The 26,047-nt window shown below is 35.6% G+C and overlaps 1 protein-coding gene across 1 annotated transcript in view; it reads left to right on the top strand.

The window, feature by feature from the left end:
- LOC148946961 (ER degradation-enhancing alpha-mannosidase-like protein 1) overlaps nucleotides 1-26,047 on the top strand; it is a 97,204-nt gene that overhangs the window by 66,876 nt on the left and 4,281 nt on the right. Inside the window, exons 9-10 of the mRNA XM_089097215.1 lie at nucleotides 15,327-15,497; nucleotides 18,286-18,447. Of these exons, the coding sequence (XP_088953341.1) occupies nucleotides 15,327-15,497; nucleotides 18,286-18,447 (333 nt within the window). The remainder of the gene's footprint in view (nucleotides 1-15,326; nucleotides 15,498-18,285; nucleotides 18,448-26,047) is intronic.

Raw genomic sequence — 26,047 nt, 5'->3', positions numbered from 1 at the left:
AATCTGCAAAAGTCACTTTTCCAGTTTAGAAAATTCTCTCAACATTCAGATTTACCCATTGCACCCACCAAGTCAAAAATAATCCAATTTCACAGGAAGCGAAACCATGTTAATGCAAAACTAACTCTAAATAAAACAACTATTCCAGAAGATAATAATATTAATTACCTAGGTCTCATGCTTGACCAAAAACTTAATTTCCACCTCCACATTTCAAACACAATAAAAAAATGTTATAGAAAAGCAAATATACTAAAAAGACTTCTTTACACACCCTGGGGTTGTAAGGAGAAAACCTTACTCCAGTTTTATAAATCACATATAAGACCCCATATTGATTATGGGCTCATTGTCTATGGTGCATGTGCAAAGACCCAGATGCAAAAAATTGAAACAACACAAAATGATATAATACGTCTGATATTTGGTCTTAGGAAACCCACAAGCACCAAGTTTCTGCTTATGGAGAGTGGATTAACAACAATAAGGGAGAGACGTAGCTTTCTCTTGATAAAACATCTTACAAAAATTGAATCAAATAGCTCACACACATTACATAATTGGTTAAGAAATCCAGCCATGTATAGAGGTATTGCAGATGAGTATGCCAATATTCAAAAGAAGTTCCCTGTACCAGCAAAGTCTATTGCACCTACTTTCCCCCAATCCCCTCCATGGAATTGATCATCTCCCATAATAAATACTGAATTTTCAAAATGGAATAAAGATTTAACCCCCATTGCTTTTGTCCAGAAAAAATTTGCAGAACTTAATACAATTACCTATAAAAATCACTTCCAAATATTTGTTGATGGGTCATAAATGGATGAGAAAGTTGCAAGTGGTGTTTTCCTTCCTCACCTGAAAATTGTAATGGGAGAGAGATTATTTAATAATTTATCTATAATGTCTGCTGAGTTAAATGCCATAATCATGGCATTAGAACACCTTAAGCAAAACCAACCTTTGATTAAAAATTCGAATAATATTATCATCTATTCCAACTCTTTATCAAGCCTTGAGTTGCTGGCCTCAGCTCCTCAATATAATTTGGACATTGACACTTATCATTGTCTCAGTATTATTGATAATCTTGCTTCAAGTGGCATAAAAACTTACTTTCAGTACATACCTAGCCACTCTGGCATAAGTGGTAATCATCAGGTTGATGAAATAGCAAAAACTGCTATAAATATTGACCAGCCAAGTGGGAGACCAATCCCAATTAGAGATATTTACCGATGGAGGCTATCAGATATTAATTTTAATAAGATTAATCCTATCCTTTCCCCCTTTCTCAATAAGTATCTTTCTAAAATTTATCATAGAATTTGTTCTGGAACAAATGGACTAAATTTCATTGCATTCTAATATAAGCTTTCTAATTCAAGTGGTTCAATTCCCCCCCTCTTTGCAGGCTTTGTAATATGAATAATGAAACAATTGACCATTGCCTATTTGAATGTAATATGCTGACGTCTGCACAACATACCTTGCTTTGTAAACTGTTAAAATACTTTAAACACCACAAAATCTCACTATCAGCCAAGAGCCTAGTCAACTATACCTGCACACAGAGCATAGAAATCGACATCTATCATCTTATATTTGAACTCCTAAAGTCGAAAGATCTGCTGAAAGATATCTGAATATATCTAATAAATATGAGGCAATCAAGCCAGTAGCCCTGTAGCCCAAAGAGCGAAGCAAAAGGAAAAGGGCTAAATAGTTATACTGAAAAGCCCGCCTGCTGTTAAACAGAAGAAGAAGAAGAAGGATTTGTTCTCTTAAGATGACTTATCTCCCTCACAAGGAATCACATCCATCAATCAGTTCCTCACTGAATCTATTCAATGCTGAAAATGTTGATGTCAGTGTCAAGCATGGGTATTATGAACAATTTCATTCCCAACAACCCCTCTCGGAAAATATACACTTTCAAATATTTTCGAATGAAGACTTTTTCATTGATTTGTAATCAACATTTATTTATTTAAATGCTGCGGTAAAGAAAAAGACAGATAATAGAACTCCAAATGCTGACGATGGTATCTCCTACGAAAACTGTATTCTATACAACATATTTAAACAAATTAACGTATTTATTAATGGAACATTGGTGAGCACTAGCAATAATTTATCAAACTATGCAAGCTACAAACAATTTATGATGATGACACCAAAGGCGTACAAGGAGTTGAGAGGACAATCATTGGGCTATGAATACCGATCAGGTGTTGATACTGATGGTGAGTTGACTACTGCAGTGACCCAAGAGTATCATCTGGTTGGAAAATTAAATCATGAGATATTCAATATATCCCAATGGTTACTCCCCAAAGTCAAGATTGACATAAAGTTACAGCTGACCCCATTAAATTTCATTTTGAGGAAAACACTTCCAGCAGCACCCGATGCAAATGTCATTATCACATCGACAATTCTCCACGTCCGAAAACAAAATGTTATTAGCTCTGTTTCATTGGCAGTGGAAAAGCTAAGAGCCAATGGCAATAACATTAAACTTCTTGTCCCCCATACAATCACCAATCAACGTCAAATTGCCACAGACTCCCGTAAGTATACAGTTTTATCATTTATCAATGAGGAAATGTAAACGAAATTAGATGTTACCTTTGTGAAGAATGGCAGAGCTGTTTGGTCGTGGGCTGAATCCCCCCATGATTTTGATTTTTCCGGTTTATCTAGCCTTGTGTGGAAAGTAAATGGTATTCCACTCTAAACTCTATTGTTTTACAAAAATCCTATTGAACTTTGTCTGAGCTGGTCATACAATTCGGGGATCCTGACTCAGTAATTTTAAAATGGGGTAATTGTCTCATTGTTTTCAAAAAATCATGGGACAATTGTTCTGGAATTGTTAAGGACTAAGGACATGAGCTCAGCACATACGGAGAATATGTGTTAGAGGTGAACATTTGCTAATGCTCTAAAAGAGAGTATCACGCTAATATCATTGAGTCAATTTTAAACCTTTGGGGAAATCACACCCAACGGCAGTTTTCTACTAGATCTTGGACCAAGAATACGAAACAAATAATCGGTTTATTGAGTATTGATCCTTGCGTTTCTCAACAAATGTCTTACTGCCTAAGATCGGACTTCATTGACAAAATTCCAAGCGTTAACAATAACCTTATCATTGTTAATAGCAGTCCATCGACTTTGAAGACCGGCCTTTGGCTATGCATCTTTCAAACAGCGAAGAATATTGAATTTTTTGATCCTCTTGGCCTATCGTATAAATTCTACACGCCATACATCAGCAACTTTATTGAAAGCAGTGGGAAAACCATTATTCAAAATCAACGAAGAGTACAGCATTTAACGATTAAGACATGTGGCTTTTATGCGCTACTCTTTTTCATGTTCAGATGTCGTGGCTGCACCTACAAGCAGTTTCTTGACATTTACGTTGACTCACCTCGATTGAACGACTTTCTAGATGAAAATATACTTTCAAGTGTGTTTAATATTGATTTTAGCGCCCTACGAATAAAATGTTCTAAAAATGTATGTGAAATTGTTTATTAATAAACGATAAAAATTTATATACATGATAAAACGACTTTTCTACTCTTTAGATTTCATCTACTACTAGGTATAGCTATTTGTCGACAACAACTAATGCAGGTAGATTATCTGAATTCACAGTATACTGATCCTGATGTACTGCAATGTCAGGGTCACATTTTCTACAGTAGAGTGTAACTCCATTCTGGTCATATCTCTTTGTATAGTCAATTACACTATTCTCATTCATTCTATAGAATTAACATATTTCAATTTGCCTATTTGAAACAATTTCACAAACAGGGTTCTCTAGTGTTGAATCACATTCCGGCAAAGCCAAATAAAAATTAATGGGTTTTCAATCGTAACACCCATTTTCTTAAGAACGATGACGTAGAAACCATATTATTTTGTTGTTCCAGCAGTTGTATCGTTGACCTGGCTCCACCTCCCAGAATAATCCAAAACCACGACAATACCAATTTCGTAGAAATGATCTAAAACCATGGTTATAAATCTTTCTAATCATTCCGGGATACATTTCCTCCCGCTGATTACATTTATCATAGTGGCAGTTGGAGCATAGGTGGCCTCTAGGATGAGAGTTACACACCTCTTCAAGACATGAATTACAACCTTTAATTTGCACAGCATATCCTCAATGCACTTTACACGGGTTGCATGATGTACACTTGTAATCATACTCGTCAGTCATTGTGCAATTCTTACATAATGGCCAGCTGTCCAGTGTGTACATACGTAGCGGACATGTATTGAACATTTTTTTCATATGTCGACACTCTCACTGCTACAATAAAACTGAGCTAGTAACTACAAAAATTGTCGGGGATAGTGAGAGAGGAGTAAATCATCCTTGAGCATCACCTTTCTCTTGAAAAAAGTCCTAAAATTCTAAACCGATTTTTAAAAGCATGTCCACAATATAATCTTGCCCGCTCATGATCAATATATGATAAAATTGTGTAAATGAATTTGGACCACGACGTAAAAGCTTAATACAAAAGTCTAATGATGAAAAATCACTTTACATTATATAGACAAACAGTCCTCAAAAATATATCTTCCTTTGAATAGACAACTCTAGAAAATTGTTATCTAGAATCAAACGTTTTTCCATAAGCACTAGATTCCCCATGATTCGCTCTTTCTCAAATCTATCCATTTTTTAGAGTCCTAACTCTCTCACAACCAACTACTAACCTGAAATATACTTTTTTCTACTCTAAAAAATATACGCTAGTCTAGTATAGAAAGGAAAATACCTTTGATTTAGAAATACTTTTATTGAGCATAATAACAATAATAATATTCACTGATGCATTTTGTTCTCGTCAATATATTTCGACAGGAGATCTAATGCTGACCGAAGTTTATTTATATGGAGAATATTCACTTTTCCAGCAAAACATAGTTGCTCCTCCTGCTTAAACTTGCTTAATGATATCACGTATCTAGCATACATATTGTCCCATTCAAGGCATAGTCTACAGCCTCCGGCTATTTCCACAACCACATTGGGTATTCGTATATCGTTGCTGCTGCTGCTGTCGGCTCCATCATTAATCTCCAATAATGTAAATGCACCACTCATTTTTCTCTACGAATATCCTCTCAAATAAACTATTCTCTCTGAATTCATTTCTCTTAGTAATATGAATTGTAATGACAACCATTCCTTTTATTCAAATCCCAACCACAAATCAAGTTATCGTATATGGAGTAACCTCCGCTCTCTGATTGGCTCCTAAAATACGGATGTTGACTCAAAAACCTGTCTGCTTAAATTATATAATTATGAACATACTCTCAAAACATGCTTGACCACATTATACACTGCCAAATAACCAGTCTGGTAATCTACCTTGGTGGATGTTGACTCGAAAAACACTGGTTGAGTTACATAATTTCGTGCATGCTCCCAAAACATGTTTGACTACTTTATATCATACTAGTTTTTTAAGAAAAAAAATTGTGCACGTGAACTCACGACGTACATTCTTATGAAATTCTTATTAATAACAGAAAAAAACCTGTTTGACCACATTATACACTGCCAAATAACCAGTCTGGTAATCTGCCTTGGAAAGGTGACATGGAACGTGGAATTCCTATACGGGCAGCAGAAGTATAACTTAGATCTCTACTAATAGTTCAAAGGTCGGATAAGAAAAACTCCGGTGTCAATACATCCCCCCCAGGGCCCAGGGGAAGGCGTTCTAAGTTATGCCCTAAGGGCATGTATGGTTCTTATGAAAGGGATGCTCGTATAAACTTCATAGAGGGCTCATTTGATTGGAAATTGAAAGTTCTAGTTCACTTTTTAAGAGTCAAGAGGGTTAAGGGCAACTAGCCTCCCCCCCCCCTCCTTTGCCCTTTTCCCCCATACTCATCCGCTTCAAATTTTGAGATAGCCAGCTATCTCAGTTACAGTTCAATAACTGTAACTATTCTGTATAACTGTATATAGAAATTTCGAGGGGACGTTAAGACACATCAAATACACTAATTAGAACTAGATGAAGAATTGGCTATACAAACACTCCCAGAAGTTCTCTCAAACTGAAAATGCTAAAATAACTAAAATTACTGCCATACTTAATATAAAGTTAAAATACATACTCTGCGATAGATACAAAATTGATTTGGCACACAAAACCCGATTAAGGTCAAATCCAAACAGCCCTAGTCTCTTTGAGTGAGCAAATAAAATAGTCTAACCATCCTTATTGAAGCTATTTTTCAATCCATTCATTTTTCTGTTAATCGATGTCCAACAGTAATGCAAGCTGTCCATTGTTCATATATAAGGTTTTTATCAAAGAGGTAATCGTATAGACTTTGGACAAAGCCTCATTTGATTTAAATCGAAAGTTCTAGCTCCGTTTTTTAAAGTTAAGAATAATCAGACAGTAAGCAAACCCCCCCCCCCCTATGCCATAAAAACTCGAAACTTTTTGCAATCAAAAACGAACAAAAATTAATTTAAAAAAAAAACTCCGAAAAATAAGTTTTTCAAAGAAAAGTAAAGATCATTCTAAATTTAAGTTTTGTAGATACAAATACCTGTTAAAATTCAAACTCAAAACGACCGGAAATTACTATTAAAGAATAAATGAAGCCAAAACGAACAGAAATTAAATAAACAACCATTGGATAAAAAATACAACAAGTAATAATATAAATGAATAAATAGATCTTGAAGCGAGTAATGTTTGTATTGAATAAGAAAATTAAGCTGAAAACGAAAAAAAAATATTTTGCTATTGAAGTATAAATGAAACTTAAAACGAACAGAAATTAAATACACAATCAATGCGAACAAACATACAATAGATTATTAATGTAAATGAATAAATAAATCTTAAAACGAGTGAAACTTAAATTGAATATGCAAATCAAGCTTGAATCGAATAAAAATAACTACAAGCAAGAGTTTGGGTATCGTCTCCTCTCACCGCAGAAGCCTAAAACCTACTGCGTCATTGGCGCTTTACTGAAAACGAATTATATTACAAATGTTTTCTTTTGTGCTTAATATTGAAAATAAATATTAAAATTACAGTAAAATTTTGAACTGATGAGCTTTCAGCAATTAATATCATTATACATCAAATATTTAGTTTAATTTATTAGTTCTTTCCAAGATTGTTCAAGACAAATATAGTTTCACTACAAACAAAATTTGGATACTGTCCCCTTCTTTAACTGTAAAAACCTAAAGCCTGGTGCGTCATTGGCGCTTCACTGAAAACGAATTATATTACAAATTTATTCTTTTCCAGTTCTTACAGCATTGAGAATGAAAATAAAAATTACAGTGAAAACAAAATCTTGAACTGATGGATCTTTCAACAATTAATATTATCATATATCTAATATTCAATTTGATTGTGTTTATGCTTTCCAAGACTGTTCAAGACTCATATAGTCAAACAGTTCGTGGTAACGAACTGTAAGTAAGGAGCGACCCGGCTCAATGGTAACCGAAACTCTAGAAAACGGGTTTTTGATGCCAATAGATACATCAACAGAATCAGATTTCAATGCTGATTTCAAATATATAACTTTCATCAAGTTTAGTGCTACGCATTAAAAGTTAAGCGCCTGAGAGAATTTGGCTGATTTTCGAAAAAAGGGGAGAAAACCCCTTAAAAGCTATTGAAACTTAATGAAAATCACACCATCATATTCAGCGTATCAGATAACCGTACTGTAGAGGTTTCAAGTTCCTATTTACAAAATGTGGAATTTTGTATTTTTTGCCAGAATAAATATCACGGTTGGTTTTGTATTTTTTTGTTTTTTTTTTTTTTTTTGTTTTTTTTTCCCCAGGGGTGATCGTATCGACCCAGTGGTCCTAGAAAATCGTTGGAGGGCTCAATTGAACGGAAATTAAAATTTCAATTGCCCATTTTAATTTACCAAAAAAAATGGAGGGCAACTAGGCCCCCTCCCACGCTTATTTTTTTACCAAAGTCACCCGATCAAAATTTTGAGATAGCCATTTTGTTCAGCATGGTCGAAAATATGATAAATATGTCTTTTGGGATGACTTAATCCCCGAAGTACCCAGAGGGAGGGCTAAAAGATATGAACTTTACCCAATGTTAACATATAGTATTGGTTATTCGGAAGTATACAGAAGTTTTCAGGAGGTTTTTTTTCTGCTAGTGGGAGGGAAGGGTGGGGCGGGGGTTATGTTGGAGGCTCTGTTCATGAAGGAAGTGTTCCTGGGGGAAGGGAAATCGCCATGAAGGGGGCGCCGGACTTGCCAGCATTATTTATTGGTTATTGGGAAGTATACAACCATTTTCAGGAAGGATTTTTTCTGGAGGGGGGCTAGAGGAGGGAGTTACTCTGGAGAATATTTCCGTGGAGGATGTTTCTTTGGGGTAAGGGACATTTCTATGAAGGGGTGCCGGATTTCCAAGCATTATTTAAAAAACGATCAGAAATTAAATAAAAAAAAACCAAGTTTTTTCAACTGAAATGTAAGAAGGAATATTAGAACTTAAAACGAACAGAAATTATAACGTATGTGAGGGGGTTCTCCTCCAAGTCAATACCTCGCTCTTTAAGCTACAGTTTTTTTTTATTGCTTTCAAAAGAGCTCTCTATTCTAATTAAACGGCCTTTGTGATTCAGGGGTATGTGAATCAAATTTTTTTTTAACTTTTAACGTAAAGAGCTTGGTATTGACTAAGGGCAGAACCCCCTCATATACGTAATAACATATACGTAATAAAAAAAAACAATAAAAAAACAAGCGATACGGCTCAATAGTAATCGAAACTTTTAAAAACGGAATTTTGATGTCAATAAATGTATCAAAAGAATGTGTTTATAATGCTGATTCTAAATATATAAATTTTATTAAGTTTAGTATTACTCATCAAAGGCAACAAGCCTGAGGAAATTTACTCGATTTTTTAAAGAGGGGGAAACATCCCCTACAAGTGAAAGAATTTTAATGAAAATCACAACGTCAGATTCAGCGTATCAGAAAACCCTATTACATAGGTTTCAAGCTCATATCTGCAAAAATCTGCAACTTTGAATTTTTGCCAGAAGAAAAATATACGAATATAGAAGTTAGTTACGTAAGTTAATTTGTAAAGACATTCATTTAGCAAAAGAAAAGTAAAATTTTTATGCAAATAAAAGCTGCATTAACTAAAAAACGATCAGAAATTAAATAAAAAAAACAAGTTTTTTAAACTGAAAGTAAGGAGCGACATTAAAACTTAAAACGAACAGAAATTATTCCGTACATGAAAGAGGCTGTCCCCTCCTCAACGCCTCGCTCTTTATTCCGTATATGAAAGGGGCTGTCCCCTCCTCAACGCCTCGCTCTTTACGCTAAAGTTTTTTATTGTTTTAAAAAAAAAATTGTGAGACAGTCAAACTTTAGCGTAAAGAGCGAGGCGTTGAGGGGGGACAGCCCCTTTCATATACGGAATAAAGAGCGAGGCGTTGAGGAGGGACAGCCCCTTTCATGTACGGAATAATTTCTGTTCGTTTTAAGTGTTAATGTCGCTCCTTACTTTCAGTTTAAAAAACTTGTTTTTTTTATTTAATTCTCAGTAAAGCGCCAATGACGCAGTAGGTTCTAGGCTTCTGCAGTGAGAGGAGGCGATACCCAAACTCTTGTTTGTAGTTATTTTTATTCGATTCAAGCTTAATTTTTATTTTTGATTTAAATTACATACGTTTTAATATTGATTTATCTATTTGCATTAATTTCTATTGTATGCTTGTTCGTAGTTATCGTCTACTTAATTTCTATTCGTTTTAAGTTTCATTTATACTTCAATAGCTAAATATTTTTTTCTTCTTAAGCTTGATTTTCATATTCAATTTAAGCATTGTTCGCTTTAAGTTCTATATATTCATTTATACTATTACTGGTTATATGTTTTTTGCTATGATTGTTTATTAAATTTCCGTTCATTGTAGGTTTCATTTATTCTTTAATAGTAATTTCTGGTCGTTTTAAGTTTGAAGTTTAACAGGTATTTCTATCTGCTGAGCTTAAGTTTAGAGGGGGTTTAAGTTAACTTAAGTTTTAGTTAAGAGGGGGTCACTATGCATTGACAATAGTGAAAAATGAAATTTGCTCAGAATGCTGGACTGAGCTGAGGCAATAAATAGATACTATTGGGAGATGCAAATTTTTAATTAATTATTAGAAAAAATTTGAGCATTTTTTAGCGTTCAGGGTTCAGACTGGAGTGTTGGGGTCTGACTATCTGGGCTTTATTTTCTAAGGCCCGAATGCTAAGCGATGGACATGGGCTAGATTGGGACCCCATGTGAAAATGAAAAAAATATTGTTGGTATGTGTGTAACCTGAATGCTAAGCGATGGACATGGGCTAGATTGGAACCCCATGTGACAATGAAAAATATATTGTTGGTATGTGTGTAGCACATGCATGGTTACCGCTAGGGAAACAGTCTAACCGTTTACGGCTTTAGGCATCCGTGAATATGTTCTAAGACGAAAGAGGAATTTAAGACAGTTTTTGGAGGCTCCCATCAGCCCAGAGTCTCAGGCAAGTGACTCAAAACTTGAAAATTTTGAAATTTGCTCAGATTGATGTAATGAGCTGAGGCAATGAATAGATACTATTGGGAAAGTGATTGGAGATGGTGGGAAAACGTGAACAAGTGCTAAATTGAGAGAGGAATTTGGGACAATATTTGGGGGCACCCACCCACCCAGAGTCTCGGGCAAGTGACCAAAAAAATTAGAAAAATTGAAATTTTCTCAGAATGTGGGGCTGAGCTTAGGCAACGAATAGGTACTATTTGAAAGATAAAGATGGCTTTAAACGATTGTTTGCCTGTTATTTCAAGCGAATTAATGGTCCTATGTCAGTTCTAAATTCTTGGTCAACCTTCTTAAGACCATAGGCGGGCGTGCCTTGTTTGCCTCTCATTACAGGCAATCTAACGGTCTTATGTCAATTTTAAATTCTTGGTCAACATGCCTCAGACTCTAGGCAGGCATGCCTTTCCAGAAACTAGCAAACAAGTATGTGTCCAATAAGAGAGTCATGCATACTCCCGCTATTTACCCGTGCCTCAGCCATTTCAACATTTGCCTCTCAATTACTTGGACTATCAGTATTGGCTTTTCTCTGTCTACAATTAGCCATGTTTTGATGCAACCTGTGCTACCTGTAAAATACTTGATAACTTCAATTCAATGCAGATTCAATTCAAGCAGAAATTAACATCAGTAGGGCTCAAAACCTATGCCAGAACATAATTTGCACTTTACTGAAAAAATATAAATGTTTTTACTTTTATAACTTTAGTAAATCAAATAATATTAACATTTTGATTACTAAATATCAGTATATGTATATTAAACTGACAAAGCACATTCATTTGTATTTTTTTCAGTTTTGAGCCCTACTCATGTTAATTTCTGCTCGTTTTGAGTTTGAATCGGTTATTTATTCCAATTTCTATTCGTTTTGGGTTTCATTTATTTATCGATGCTGATTTGTGTTAGTTTCACGCTTGGTAGATTATTTGATTTTATTTTTGCTCATTTGGTTTAATGGAGTTTTTTACTTTTCTTTGAAAAACTTATTTTGTGGAAAAATTTTTTTTAATTAATTTCTGTTCGTTTTATATTTACATAGTCTTTTCAGGGAAAAAGAAAATTATTCATTAAAACTTTTTGCTTTTTTAAGAATTTATATTTCGGCCTGCTATTTGTATACAGGAGAAAATTTTTCTCAATTTTTAATAACATACGCCCTTTTAAAAATTTGGACAATAATGTTAGTGTTCAATTTCATTTCATACCTCCTCTAGTTGATCTGAAATAGAAAACTTGATACCATTCGTAAAAAGATATGTTTACTTTCTTTGATAGATTGGATACACTTACGCTATTTTGACTTGGTTAAATTTTAAGAGTAGAAGTAGCCCCGAAAGTTTGAACATTATACCCTCAGTCGTTCTTGGGATACTGTTGAGATGCCTTAATGGGAATTAGTATTAACACAGCGCATTTTGATTTAATCTTAAGGCAGCATTTAGTTTTTAAACATAATGGGCACTTGGGAGGGGGGGCGGGGGAGGGGAATTAGTTGCCTTCCAATCACTTTCGACTATTGAAAAGGGCATTAACCCTTTCTATTTTCGATCGAATGAGCCCTTTCCGAAGTTCCTACGACAACTCCTTCGATAAAAGTGCCCTGGTCTAAAAAAAATAAATAATAATACATTGTACCCACATCGATCTCTACTATAAAAATGTCAAGCCTTCCAATCAATTTCGACTATTTAAAAGGGTACTAGCCCTTTCAATTTCCAATCGAATGAGCCCTTTTTGAGTTTCTACAACAACGCTTTCTATAGCGTTAACACCTTATATTTCCCCAGGGCATAAATTACAACCCTTGCCTTGAGGGCTGTGAGGGGGTTGTCATCCTCAAGACTTTATTTCAAGAACTGTCAACTACGTTAAACAAAATGGCTATCTCAAAATTTTGATTGGATGTGTTGGGGAAATGGTGGGCGTGAGAGGGGGTTTATTTGCCCTCAAATTACTTTCGACTATTAAAAAGGGCACTAGCCCTTTGAATTTTCAATCGAGTGAGCCTTTTGTCAAGTTTCTACGACAAAGATTTCAATAAAAACCTTAAATGCCCCCAGGGCATAAATTATAACCCTTGCCATGAAGACTGTGGGGGGATTGTCCTGCTCAAAGGTATAATTTCCAGAAATTTCAACTGTGTTGAACAAAATGGCTATTTCAAAATTTTGATTGAATGTGTTTGGGGAAATGGTGGGCGTGGAAAGGGTGTTAGTTGCCTTTCAGTCCCTTTCGACTATTAAAATGAGTTCTGGTCATTTAAATTCTAAATCGAATGGATCCTTTTTGAAGTTTCTACAATAAAGTTTTCCTTAAAAAACCTTTTATGCTCCCTAGGAATACATAACAACCCTTGTTTTGAAGGCTGTGGGGGGGTATTATCCTCAAAGACATAATTTCCAGAACTTTTAAACACGTTGAAAAAAATGGCTTTCTAAAAATTTAGATTGGATGTGTTTGGGGAAAAGGTGGACGTGAGAGGGGGGCCAGTTGCCCTCCAATCACTTTCGATTATTAAAAAGGGCACTAGCCCTTTTAATTTCCAATAGAATGAGCCTTTTTCGATGCTTCTACGACAACGCTTTCTATAAAAACCTTATATGCCCCCAGGGCATAACTTACAACCCTTGCCCTGAGGACTGTGGGGGAGTGTCCTCCTCAAAAACATAATTTCTATTTGGAAATCAAATACGCTGAACAAAATGGCTATCTCAAAATTTTGATTGGGTGTGTCTGGGGAAATGTTGGGCGTCGAAGCGGTGTTAGTTGCCTTCCAGTCACTTTCGACTATTAAAAAGGGAACAAGCCACTCCAATTTCCAATGGAATGAGCCCTTTTCTAAGTTTCTACGACAAATTCTTCGATACGAACTGCCCTGCTCTAAAGGAAAAAAATAATAAATAATACATTATGCCAACATCGTTCTTTACTTAGGCAGCGCGATTGCGCTGCCTATGATCATGGTGACCTATCAAGCAAGAGAACTATTCTTTGCACCTGAGCTAAAGTCGAACAAAGTTCCCCGAATATGAAATATTCACAAATTGAAAAAGAAGCAGCTGGGCCAAGAGACATGCCATCTGATTCTTTTTGCTCACTCCATCTTAGGCTGTGACTCTACTTCAAGGATCCACAGTGTCGGAAAGGCCTTGCTCTGAAGAAGCTAATGGCAGATGCCGATTTTCGTACATCAGCTGCAGTTTTCACACGGAAGTAAGCTTCGATGGAGGAGGTAAGGGTTGGTGAAAAAGATGTTCGACTTATGATAAATGGCCTATCAAAAGGGGAAATCTGAATGAACTCTGCAGGGAAGTTTTTAAAAGAAGGTGACTACTGCTAGCACAATCGTCCACCCAGAACAGTTACCACCAACTTCTGATGCGGCTAAATTCCATAGTTATAGGGTTTTCTACCAAGTTTAGGTATGGAGTGGAGATCCTGATTCTAAACTTAAAGCCGAGGAATGGGGTTGGAAAAATAAGGATGACTTTTTGTATCCATTGACAACTGACGTCCCACCAGCCCCTTGTCTGCTTCTGAAAATCGTGAAGTGCTTTCGTCAACTGGAATGTAACTCAACGACATGTAGCTGCTTTAAAAACGGCTTAGCTTGCACTGCAGCGTGTAAATTGCGCAAAGAGACACCATGTTCTAACTCTCCAAGAATCAAAAGCTAACGATGAGGTGAACGTCGAAGCTTAGATATCTGAATCAAAAGAATAAGTTGTGAATACTAGTCGGAGTTTCATTCTGTCTTTCAAATGTTCATGAAGTTTATTTGATAATATTATCAGTTGTTACGACTAGTTAGTGTTTTGATAATAATTTATTCTAAGATGGATTTTAAATGTTGGCTGCTGAAAACTAGTTTCATAGATGAATTCCCTTTTCTAATATTTTTCATGTTTTAATAAACATCTTGCAATCACTTTTTTTAGGCCGACCAATCAGGTGACGGAGCCAGTGACGATCAGATTCAGGCTAACTAATTTATTAGATCTCAAAACCGACAATTTAGCCAGTGAAAGAGGGTCTGGTAAAAAAAAAGGGGGGAGGTCACGACGACGAGAAGCGTAAAAATCTTCTATTGATGATTATGAACCTTTTTTTATATACTGTAAACCAAATTTGACTCCATTTTCGCACTCATTTCGTCTTTTTACATCGAAATAATAATTCAGTTCAAGAAAAACGAACAATTACCAGAACTTATTTTTTTTTCTTCAGAAAAGTGAGAAAACTGACATGATACGCAAACAAAAATAGTTTTGCGTCGACCTAGAATGTGCAACTTTGGATATGTTGTTCAGCTTTTTTCTCTCTACAACATATCGTTCATCGCTAAAAAATGTTAAAGAGGTCTTACGTCCTGCAGTGTAAAACATTCCAACAAGATATAATTTCTTACGCAATGAAAAGCAGGCTCATCCATCTCACTAAGGTTTTTCCTATCATTTTGGTTTAATATTTACCACCCAGCGACTGCGTTCGAATATATTTGATTGAACTAACACGGTCAGAATTCTCTTTTATTTATATTACTGCAAAAAATGCAAGTTTGATGAAAAATAGGGCATATAATTTTCGTAAGCATAATAAAGACGCCTTTTTTTGCTAATTTAGTTAGTTTTTTTTTCCTGATGATACTTTTGCAGGCAACCAAGCATCCATATTACCTTCACGTCGGAAAGGAAATTCTTTGGAGTTTAGAGCAATATGCCAAATGCAATTGTGGCTATTGCACAGTCCATAATATTATTGACAGAACTCTTGAAGACAGAATGGAGAGTTTCTTTCTCAGTGAAACTTGTAAATACTTGTATCTTGTAAGTATAATTTCACTCTTCATAAAATAAAAAAGGAGAAAAGCTGTGCAGAAAGCATCCGACTGAAAAAAATGAAACATCAATCATAAGCATAATCGTCCCCCGAGACCAGTTTCTCCTTGGGCCAATTAAACTCAATTTTTATTAGTTTTGTAAGCTTACTTTTGAGTAACAAATTTGAATTACTTGGCTCGTTAAATTTAAGTTCTTTAACTTTATTTGTTTTTAAATTCTATACCCTATTTTAACCTATCATTTAAATGATAAGATTTATAAATAAAACATTCAGCAACAAACTTCAAATACCCCCATCCCCTCTCCCGCAGGGTCCTATGGTCGGGAATGCAGGGAGAAAAACAAACAAAAGGAAAACACAATCACACACACGCACACTAAAAATGAAAATACCAGTCTGCCGCCTCCACTCACTATGCGCCGACAAAACAAGCAGTACACAATTCCAATTTGGACCAGAGACATCAACCGGATGTGGGCGTTAAAAAAAAAGAGAAAAAAAACTTTCTATACTTTCTCCTTTCCTATACTTTCTATCCTTTCAGGAATGAAACTTTCTATACAACTCAGGTTAAAGTATTCTTGGCACGAGAAGTATTTTAGACAAAAAGTGAGGGTAAAAAAAAAGTAAAAGACGAGCTCAGTAAAAAAAAAAAAAAGAATGCCTTCTTTTCAACCGAAAGCCGAGTTTGTTGGATACTTCTTGTATATCTAAATCCAATTAGGAAATGATTGCAGAAAGAAAAAGTCCCCGCTGCTGGATCTAAAGTAAATAAAAGGATTAGGATAACTATTGAAGAGAGCTATATCCCAAAAATGATTTTGCTCTTGATATTTAACCTGGTAGTATTTTTGGTGTGGTAGTAGTAGGATCAAATTGGATCTAAACTCCAATTTGACTAAACTTACTCTTTAAATGCTGAGTGTCAAACCACTTTGCTTTGTTCAAAGTTAAGAAATATGCTATTTGATATTTACTTCAATTAAAGATTAATACGAAAAAACTGACACGAAAAACTTTCTCCTTGTATTTTACATTTATAAAAATAAATTTATTTTTTAGTCGGCAATATTTTAGTCGGCAATGTTCATTTTTTTAGTGGGCAATTTGATTAAGAACATACTAAAATGTATTTGAAAAGATCCTTCATCCTCAGGGATATAAGCAAACACCAAGAATCTTTGGCCTTTTCTCCACTAGATGATTTCGTCGCTATCGTATCATCGTAGCTATCGTATCATGATATATCGTATATATCATTTTCATACTTCTGAAATAATTGACAAAACCGTTTCGTAAGCTGTTCTCAAAGGGAAGAAGGGTAGGACACCTTATGTTCAGTCAGACTTTGAATCTTCTTATTTACATTCTCCTGCTGATCCTCTCTTTTAGAACACACAACAAACAGTTGTTGGCAATAATTTCAGAACTGTGGAAAATTTCAAATATGAGATTTAGAATGAAAGCGATGTTTGTGTGGTAAGTCAAGCTTAGCACTGGAACTTATTTGGAATATTCTCTGCTGTTTGTTTTTTGGACTTAGAATCCGTGTTATAGATTTGGAATGGTGTTAATTAAAATTGAAGGTTATGTAACATTGCCTCGGCTATGTATAACAAGGAAACCTAAATGATAGTTTGGAGATGGATATTTTCGTGATTCTGGTGAATTCTATATTAAAGACTATATCTAGCAAAGTTTGGGTAAAAAAATCGAGTGATAAGAATCTATATTTTTGCTTCACAAATAGCTATGCGCAACATAGAACGATCTTCGTTTCAATAAGTAAACGAGGAGAGAGAAAAAGGAAAAGTGACTTGTTTCGTTTTTTATCTAGTTGATGAAATGAATTACTTTTAAAGGCTGTTCCTGAGTTTAAGGTGTCAGCATTTGTACTACATTCATGGACAGGCAGATACGTCAGATTTTTTTTTGAGGGGGGGGGGCAAAAAAGGAAGATTATGTTTGCCAAATGTGAGGAAATATCTTGCTTTACGAAAAAAAAATGAGGAAACAAAAATATAAAACAACAACGAGGACAATTTTCAGCCAATGAGAGAGCCAATTTTGTTTTCGCCTTTTTGCTTTTTCGTCTGTTTCGTCCTTCGTTTTTCCGTACGAAGCCAGATTGATCTTAGAACTCATAAATGTGGTCATATTCAAGAGAAACCCTAAGGCCTCCCCTTGTATAGATGCACAAAGTCAAAATATTAAGGGGAATCAGAGATTTGTTTCAAAATGGCAACAGGGGAATCTGAGGCCTTATAAAAAAAACACATGGTTGTCAGGATTTTACCAGCATAGAAAGTTTCACAAAATTCATTAGATTACTAGTATCAAGGATTCGCGTCAATATGAAGGAATAATAATGAAATGGTACGAAGTTTTGTACGAAATTTGCCAAAAATAGAACAGCAGACTAATGTTTATTCCTTCATATCTGTCAAAAACATACCTAATAGCCAAATGGCTTCCAGAATGTTTCTTGACGTAATTTTTCAGTTTCATACCAAGTTCTAAGTTTTATTAGTTGCGTAATTGTGTTTTTTTCCACATATTTTGCTTCACTGCCGAATAAATTTCAAAGTTCAGTCAATCATAGCATTTCTACTTTTTCATTGATAAGCCTAATGTCAAATTTCACAAAATTCTGATTTAGAAAACTGGTTCGATTTCTGAGGAGGTTTTTGATATTTCAAAGAATACCCTCTCTTCTTCCTCATCTGAGGTGGTGTGACTATAACCCTGTATTAATTTGTGTAAATATTCTAGTTATTTGATGAGAGTCATGCATTAAACCATAATGCAGAAAAGTTTATTTTTACAACGGAAGGACATGTGATACCAGTGATGGATCTACCTCCAGTTGTGCCTTTGCCTCAAATTCTTGCAATGCTTCCTCTGGACTCTAACGACACAAAAGTACCAACTCAGGTGATTATTTTAAAGTAATTTAAAAAGGTTGACGACAATGCTACGTAAAATTGGCTTTTAATAATATGTAAATTTAAAAGGCGATGCTTTTTCATGAGAATTAAGAAATGCCTAAACGAGCCTAAAACGCCCAAGGCCTAAAACGAGCATAAGTTTCGTATAAATAACAGTTCAATAGGGAAAATATCTTTTTTTTTACAGTGAAGCACAAAAGAATATCTTGATATTTCGGTCACATACACAGTAACCATCTTCAGCAGATAGACCACAATTTACTATGCAGATAAACTGTTTTTCCGCTGAAGACGGCCGCTGTGTATGTGACCGAAATATCCAGAGATTTTTTGCCGCTGTACTATCAAATATAAGGATTTTCCCTATTGAACTGTTATTTATACGTCATGGAAAGGCAGTGTGGTCTTCGAAAATACCTAAGAGTATAAATTTACTTCCGTATAAGATGTTAGACTTACAACGACTAGAATTTACTGCGAATAAAAATTAAAACCTAAAGTCAACAGAAAATACGATGAAAAATAAGAGAAAACTTAAAACAAACATACGCTATCACAAATAAGCCTGTTGTTAGCCCCCCCCCCGCCCCTGCCCCAACTGGTGCCCTTGGCAAAGGGGGGCTATTTCTTCACTGAAAGCTAAATGCTAGCTCTAATGGAAGTTTTTATTTAGCCTTTTCCTTTGTTATTCATTTGAAAGGAATGTATTTAAAAGGAAGAAAATAGGGATAAAAATATATTTTATATTGGAATAATAAAACTGAATAGAGTAGAATGTGTCTTTAATTAACAATTCTCAAAAACATGGATAATATAAACGATAATGAAGCAGAATGTTCAACAGGAATAATTGACTGGGATAAAAGCAAGACAAGTCAAGAAAATGATGCAGAAAATTAAATGTTGAAGTGCTTCATGAAGCAAGAAACAAATGAAGTAAGATACCTGTCAGTTTTTACAGATGGTTAGTGAGTCAGGTCGCGTATAAGAGCCCGCCGCTTACTCTATCTGGTGGCATGAATAATTTATAGTTTCACTCTATTTTGATCTCTCTACGGAATTCGGGGGCAAGCCATTTTAGTCCAAAGCTAATAGTTGATGAGGGCTCCTCTCTAATGTTCTTAAATTTAGTTTAATTACAGTAGAATGAGGAGTAGAAAAACTTGTTCATTAAAAAATTTAATTTGTTTGAATAGAAAAGTGAAGTCCGAGTGTAATTCTAATCGCTCTCTTCTGAATGATTGTTTTTGGTTTATTTTAATTTTTAGTTTAATTTTTTAATAAAAATTTTATTAAGGGTTTTTCTTATTTTTATACATATATAATAAAATAATTGTATGCATGTATAAATAAAATATATATGTAAATAAATAAATGTGTATATAAAGAAGATATTTTTAGTTCATGGTTTATTTTTTAGTTAAATCCAAGTGCCGTAGAAGACATACATATTCAAGGCAATGGCGAACTTAGAAAATTTTTTTACTTTTAAGTTATCAGCAAACCTTATTTTGACCTGATAGAAACTTTGAAATACCAGTCGTCCTGTTTTACGTGGAATTTCCACTTCGGATCATCGTAAAACCTCGCATAATGGATTTTAGAGTACTTCTGGATCTAAACAAGGCCCATCCATCTCAAGGCTAATTTTTACAAATCAAAATTAAACTGCTTTTATTTATATTAAAGAAGAGCATAACATCTTGAGGGTCATACTTTGATGCGAGTTTGGAGTGATCGGAGTCGAGACTGTGTTTAGGCTAAACTGAAGTATGTTGGGGGTTGAGTCAAGTTGGCGCTGAATTTGAAAGAACAATAATATCAATCTAAGTATTAAAAACCTTCATAAAACTTGAATTTCAGATGCTGGCTTAATTTCTTGCTGTAAATTAAAAAAAAATATTAAAACTTTTTTTATGCATCTTTCCATTTTTACACGAAAGATTTTTTTGGAAAATAGGGTAGTACTAACTAATAATGTACTTGTAGCCTCTTAATTTAGCTAGCCAATGTAATTACTCACAATTCATCATAATAACGTAAGAGATTCTTATGAAATAACTGTTTGTTGTGGTGTGCGAAGGCCTTTACTGCTTCAACTTATTATAGGAACTTATTAAAAAAAAGCATCCACTGGGAGAAAGATGACTAGAAACAAAGAAAGTTAATTTAAACAAAGAAAAAAATTAAAATGAAGGTAGAATTTATATGCAAAACTGTAACTGATCACTTAAAAAGCACAAAACTTCTATCTGTAACCACGATTTCAATCCCCCCAAAGCGTATGGTTTACTCTAGAAGCTTAATTGCTACAAATGTTGCGTAACTGTTGTCAGAAAGCAACATAAAATATGTGACAAATGTGTTCAACCTGTTCTTTACGTTTGCAGAGAAGCTTCAACCAAGCGTACGGTAGTTTTTCTTTCTAAATCATTAGAGAAAGAACCCTAAGATATTTTGGGAAGAGTTCTTAGAAATTTTGAAGGCTTGTGGAAACACAACAAAGGATCCGTTTGCACTGGGGGGAGGGGTCTTTGTATATTATCACTATTTATATCTTTTAAGTAACCACCTGTAACCCCGAGCTGAAATTGACTTATTTTGGTAAAATTCTAGTAAAGCCACGTGAAGATAAATTCCTTCGAAAGAGTTCTAATTCGAAACTAAGAATGACTATAGAATTAGACATAGAATTCAGTGCTATATCCGAGAAACTACTTAAAGCATTTACTACTTGGGAAAAGGAATATGACAGTGCATAAAATTACTGATCTTTGGGCACTTCCTTCCTAAGTTGGGCAACTTAGCTAACCCAAGCCAAAACAAACTCTGAGCTAAAGCTGAAATTCTATTACAAAAAGACACCTGGTTGAGGTTTCAACCTCACATTTTTAAAATGGCTATAGTTCTGAAAATGGGGAAGTTACATGAGAGCTGCAATGGTTTCATACATATATATATGTATATATATATATATGTATGTATGTTCTCGAAAACGCCTCCATATTTTTTTCGGGAAAATTGGTATCTTGGGATATTCTCGCATAAAAAAAAACGATCTAGATAGGTCAGAAGTTTGAGAAAATTCGTTAAGAGCCTTAATTTTTGTTTTTGCAAATAACGTCATGAATTATGTTAGTACATCATATAAGCATTTCTTATGACATCACATAAGTGTTTTTGTTTATGATGTCATGCATAGCGTAAATAAGATTGTTGAGTTTCCAACGCATCAATTTTTTATATAATATAACGCCTGTTGGAAGGCCCAAAAACCGAAAATTTGCAGTTGCAGTTACTATAAATGATAATTCTTTGGAACCAACAGCTGAACTATCAAGCGTGATAAAACATAACAACCGACAACTTGGATCATCTATTGAGACAAAACCAACACGGACAGCTAAAGCGAAGGCCATTGAGAAATCTTCGGAAGTAATCAAAATACAAAAATGTGTAAAAATGAAAATGATGAGCAAAGATACGGGCGGTTAGAAAGTATGCGAAAACGACAATTAGAGCGTGTCAAAAAGGAAATGAAGAGTAAAGACACACGTGGTTAGAAGACATGCAACACCGAGCAAGTGAGCGAGTCAAAACTACAAATGAAGAGCAAAGACACGCGGTTAGAAGAAAAGCGGCAGAATGTCAAAAAATGAAGAGTAGACACACGCAGTTAGAGGACATGCGACACCGAGCATGTGAGCGGATCAATGAAAATCAACCTGGACAGCGAGAATCAAAACGTGTCAAAATTGATAATGCTGGCGATCATGATTATGATTTGGTATTTTGACATGCATAAGCTTATCAATGCCACCATATATGTGTTAAAAAAACAAAGGTTCGGCGATATGTATTTCATAATGACGAAAGACAAGCCAAGGTAAAACAGACCGAACAAATCTACTATACCTTGGTTAAAAAAAAATAAAGGTTCGGCAGTATGTATTTCATAATGACGAAAGACGAGCCGAGCTAAAACAAACCAAACAAATTGAAAATGATAGCGATGATTATTAGGTTTTGGATTTTGACATGGATAAGGTCATCAATACCTACCATACCTTTGAAAATAAAAAACCTGGACTTGATAAATCGTTGGAAGAAAAATATGTTTTTGTCCCACCACCTGAACAATCAAAAGAAACAAAGGTTCGGCGATATGTCTTTCATAATAACAAAAGATAAGCCGAGGCAAAAAAAGAAGTTTTTGTCTCACCACCTGAACAAAGGTTCGGCGATATGTCTTTCATAATGACAGAAGACAAGCCCAGGTCGAAGAAGAAGTTTTTGTCCCACCGCCTGAACAATTAGAAGAAACAAAGGTTCGGCGGTATGTCTTTCATAATGACCAAAGACAAGCCGAGGCGAAAGAAGAAGTTTTTGTTCCACCGCCTGAACAATTAGAAGAAACAAAGGTTCGGCGATATGTCTTTCATATCATAGGCAGCGCGCTAGCACTTCCTAAGTAAAGAACGATGTGGGCTCTGTTTTTTTTTTCTCCATACCCGGGCACTTCGTATCGAAGGAGTTGTCGTAGAAACTTCGAAAAGGGCTCATTCGATTAGAAATTGGAGTGGCTAGTGCCCTTTTTAATTTTCGAAAGTTATTGGAGGGCAAATTTCCCCCCCCCCCAACGCCCATCATTCCCCCAAACACATCCAATCAAAATTTTGAGATAGCCATTTTGTTCAGCGTAGTTGATTTCCAGTTAGAAAATATGTTTTTGAGGAGGACACTCCCCCACAACCCTCAGGGCAAGGGTTTTAAGTTATACCCTGGGGGCATATAATGTTTTTATAGAAGGCGTTGTCGTAGAAACTTCAAAATAGGCTCATTCGATTGGAATTCGAAGGGCTAGTGTCCTTTTCAATATTCTAAAGGGTTTGGAGGTAAACGAGCCCCCCCCCCCACGCCCATTATTTCTCACCACACATCCAATTAAAATTTTGAGATAGCCATTTTGTTAAGCGTAGTTGATTTCCAGATAGAAAATATATTTTTGGGGAAGATACTCCCCCACAGACCTTAAGGAAAGGGTTATAAGTTATGCACCGGGGATATATAAGGTTTTTAAACAAGGGGTTGTTGTAGAAACTTCTAAAAAAGCTCATTCGATTGGAAATTCAAAGAGATGCTGTCCTTTCTCTTAGTCAAAAGGGTTTTGACGGGAAATAGCCCCCCCCCCACACCCATACCTCCCCCAAAAACATCCAACCCAAATAATTGTTTAGACAGTTTGTTAAGCGTAGTTGATTTCCGGATAGAAAATATATTTTTGAGGAGGACACTCCCCCACAACCCTCAGGGCAAGGATTATAAGTTATGCCCTGGGAGCATATAAGCTTTTTATTGAAATCTTTGTCGTAGAAGACTTGAATAAGGACTCATCCAATTGGAAATTCAGAGGACTAGTACCCTTTTATATAGCCGAAAGTAATTTGAGGGCAACTAACCCCCCTCTCACGCCCACCTTTTCACCATACGTGTCCAATCAAAATTTTTGGATAACCATTTTATTCAACGTAGTTGAAAGTTTTGGAAATTAGGTCTTTAAGGACGACAACCCCTCCCCCCACAGCCCTCAGGGCAAGGGTTGTAAGTTATGGCCTGGGGGCATATAAAGTTTTTATTGAAAGTGTTGTCGTAGAAACTTCAAAAGAGCTCATTCAATTGGAAATTGAAAGGGCTAGTGCCTTTTTTAATTTTTGAAAGTGATTGGATAGCGACTAACGCCCCTCTCACGCCCACCATTTTCCCAAACACATCGAATTAGAATTTTGAGATATCTATTTTGTTCAAAGTAGTTGAAAGTTCTGGAAATTAGGTCTTTTAGGATGATAACCCCCCTCAGAGCCCTCAGTGCAAGGGTTGTAAGTTATGCCCTGGGGTATATAAAGTTTTTATTGGAAGCATGGGATTAGAAACTTCAAAAGGGCTCATTCAATATGAAATTGAAAGGGCTAGTGCCTTTTTTAATAGTTGAAAGTGATTGGATAGCGACTAACGCCCCTCTCACGCCCACTATTTTCCCAAACACATACAATCAAAATTTTGGGAGTCCCATTTTGTTCAACGTAGACTAAAACTCAGAGATTTATTTGTAGTAGGATGATTACCCCCTCAAAGTCGTCATTGCAAGTGTTGTAATAACGATCATGGGGGCATACAAGATCAAACCAGAAAGTTGTTCTATAAATGCTTGGTAGCGCGATCGCACTGCCTAAGTAAAGAACTCGGGGACGCTCGAGAACGAGACAAGAAACGGGGACTAAGTAAAGAGGAGGACAATCCCCCTCAACCCTCAGGGCAAGGGTTCTAAGTTATGCCCTGGGGGCATAAGAACGATGTTGGCACAATGTGTTATTTATTAATTTTTTCCTTTAGAGCAGGGCACTTCGTATCGAAAAAGTTGTCGTAGAAACTTCGAAAAGCGCTCATTCAATTGAAAACTGGAGTGACTTGTGCCCTTTTTAATAGTCAAAAGTGATTGGAAGGCGACTAACACCCCTTCCACGCCCACCCAAAACACATCCAATCAAATTTTTGAGATAGCCATTTTGTTCAGCGTAGTTGATTTCCATATAGAAGTTATGTTTTTGAGAACAGTCCCCCACAATCCTTAGGGCAAGGGTTGTGATCTATGCCCTGGGTACATATACGGCTTTTTATAGATGGCGTTGTCGCATAAACTTTCAAAAAGTCTCATTCGATTGGAAATTCAAAGGGCTAGTGCTCTTTTTGATAGTCGAAAGTGATTAGAGGGCAACTAACCCGCCTCTCATGCCCACCTTTTCTCCAAACACATCTAATCAAAACTTTGAGATAGCCATTTTATTCAACGTAGTTTTAAGTTCTGGAAATTAAGTCTTTGAGGATGACACCCCCCCCCCCCCCACACAGCCCTCAGGGCAAGGGTTGTAAATTATGCCCAGGGGGCATATAAGGTTTTTATATAATGTTTTGTTGTAGAAACTTCAAAAAGGGCTCATTCGATTGGAAATTGAAATGGCTAGTGCCCTTTTTAATAGTCGAAAGTGATTGGAAAGCAACTTTTTATTAACCAAAGAGCTTATTTATTAACCGCACCAGCGCACCATTTCCCCAAATATTATATATAGCCCACCATTTCCCATAACACATCCTATGAAGATTTTGAAATAGTCACTATGTTCCATGCAGTTCATAGTCCTGAAAATTACACCTATTAAAAATCCCCCCACAGTCGTTAGTACCCGGTGTATCTGTTATGCTATTGACTCCAATAAGGTTTTTATTGAAAGCTCTGTCGTTGAAACTTGAAAAGGGGCTCTTTCAATTGGAAATTCGAAGGGCCAGTGCCCTTTTTAATTGTCGAAAGTGATTTGAAGACAACTAATCCCCCTCTCATGCCCATCTTTTCTCCAAACACATCCAGTCAATATTTTAGATAGCCATTTGATTCAACGTAGTAGAAAATTTCTGGAAATCGATCTTCAAGAGTGAGAACCCCTCCCCCCCCCCCCGCCCGCCGGGCCCGGGGTGGACGGTTTTCCGTAGGGGCGTATAAGATTTTTATTAAAAGTGTAGAAACTTCAAAAGGG

The sequence above is a fragment of the Artemia sp. Qi Xiang Cuo genome, chromosome 11, assembly GCF_049724085.1.
Source record: "Artemia sp. Qi Xiang Cuo chromosome 11, ASM4972408v1, whole genome shotgun sequence".
Taxonomy (NCBI): domain Eukaryota; kingdom Metazoa; phylum Arthropoda; class Branchiopoda; order Anostraca; family Artemiidae; genus Artemia; species Artemia sp. Qi Xiang Cuo.
Note: the sequence above shows the minus strand (reverse complement) of the source record. Positions and strands in the feature narration are given on the sequence as shown.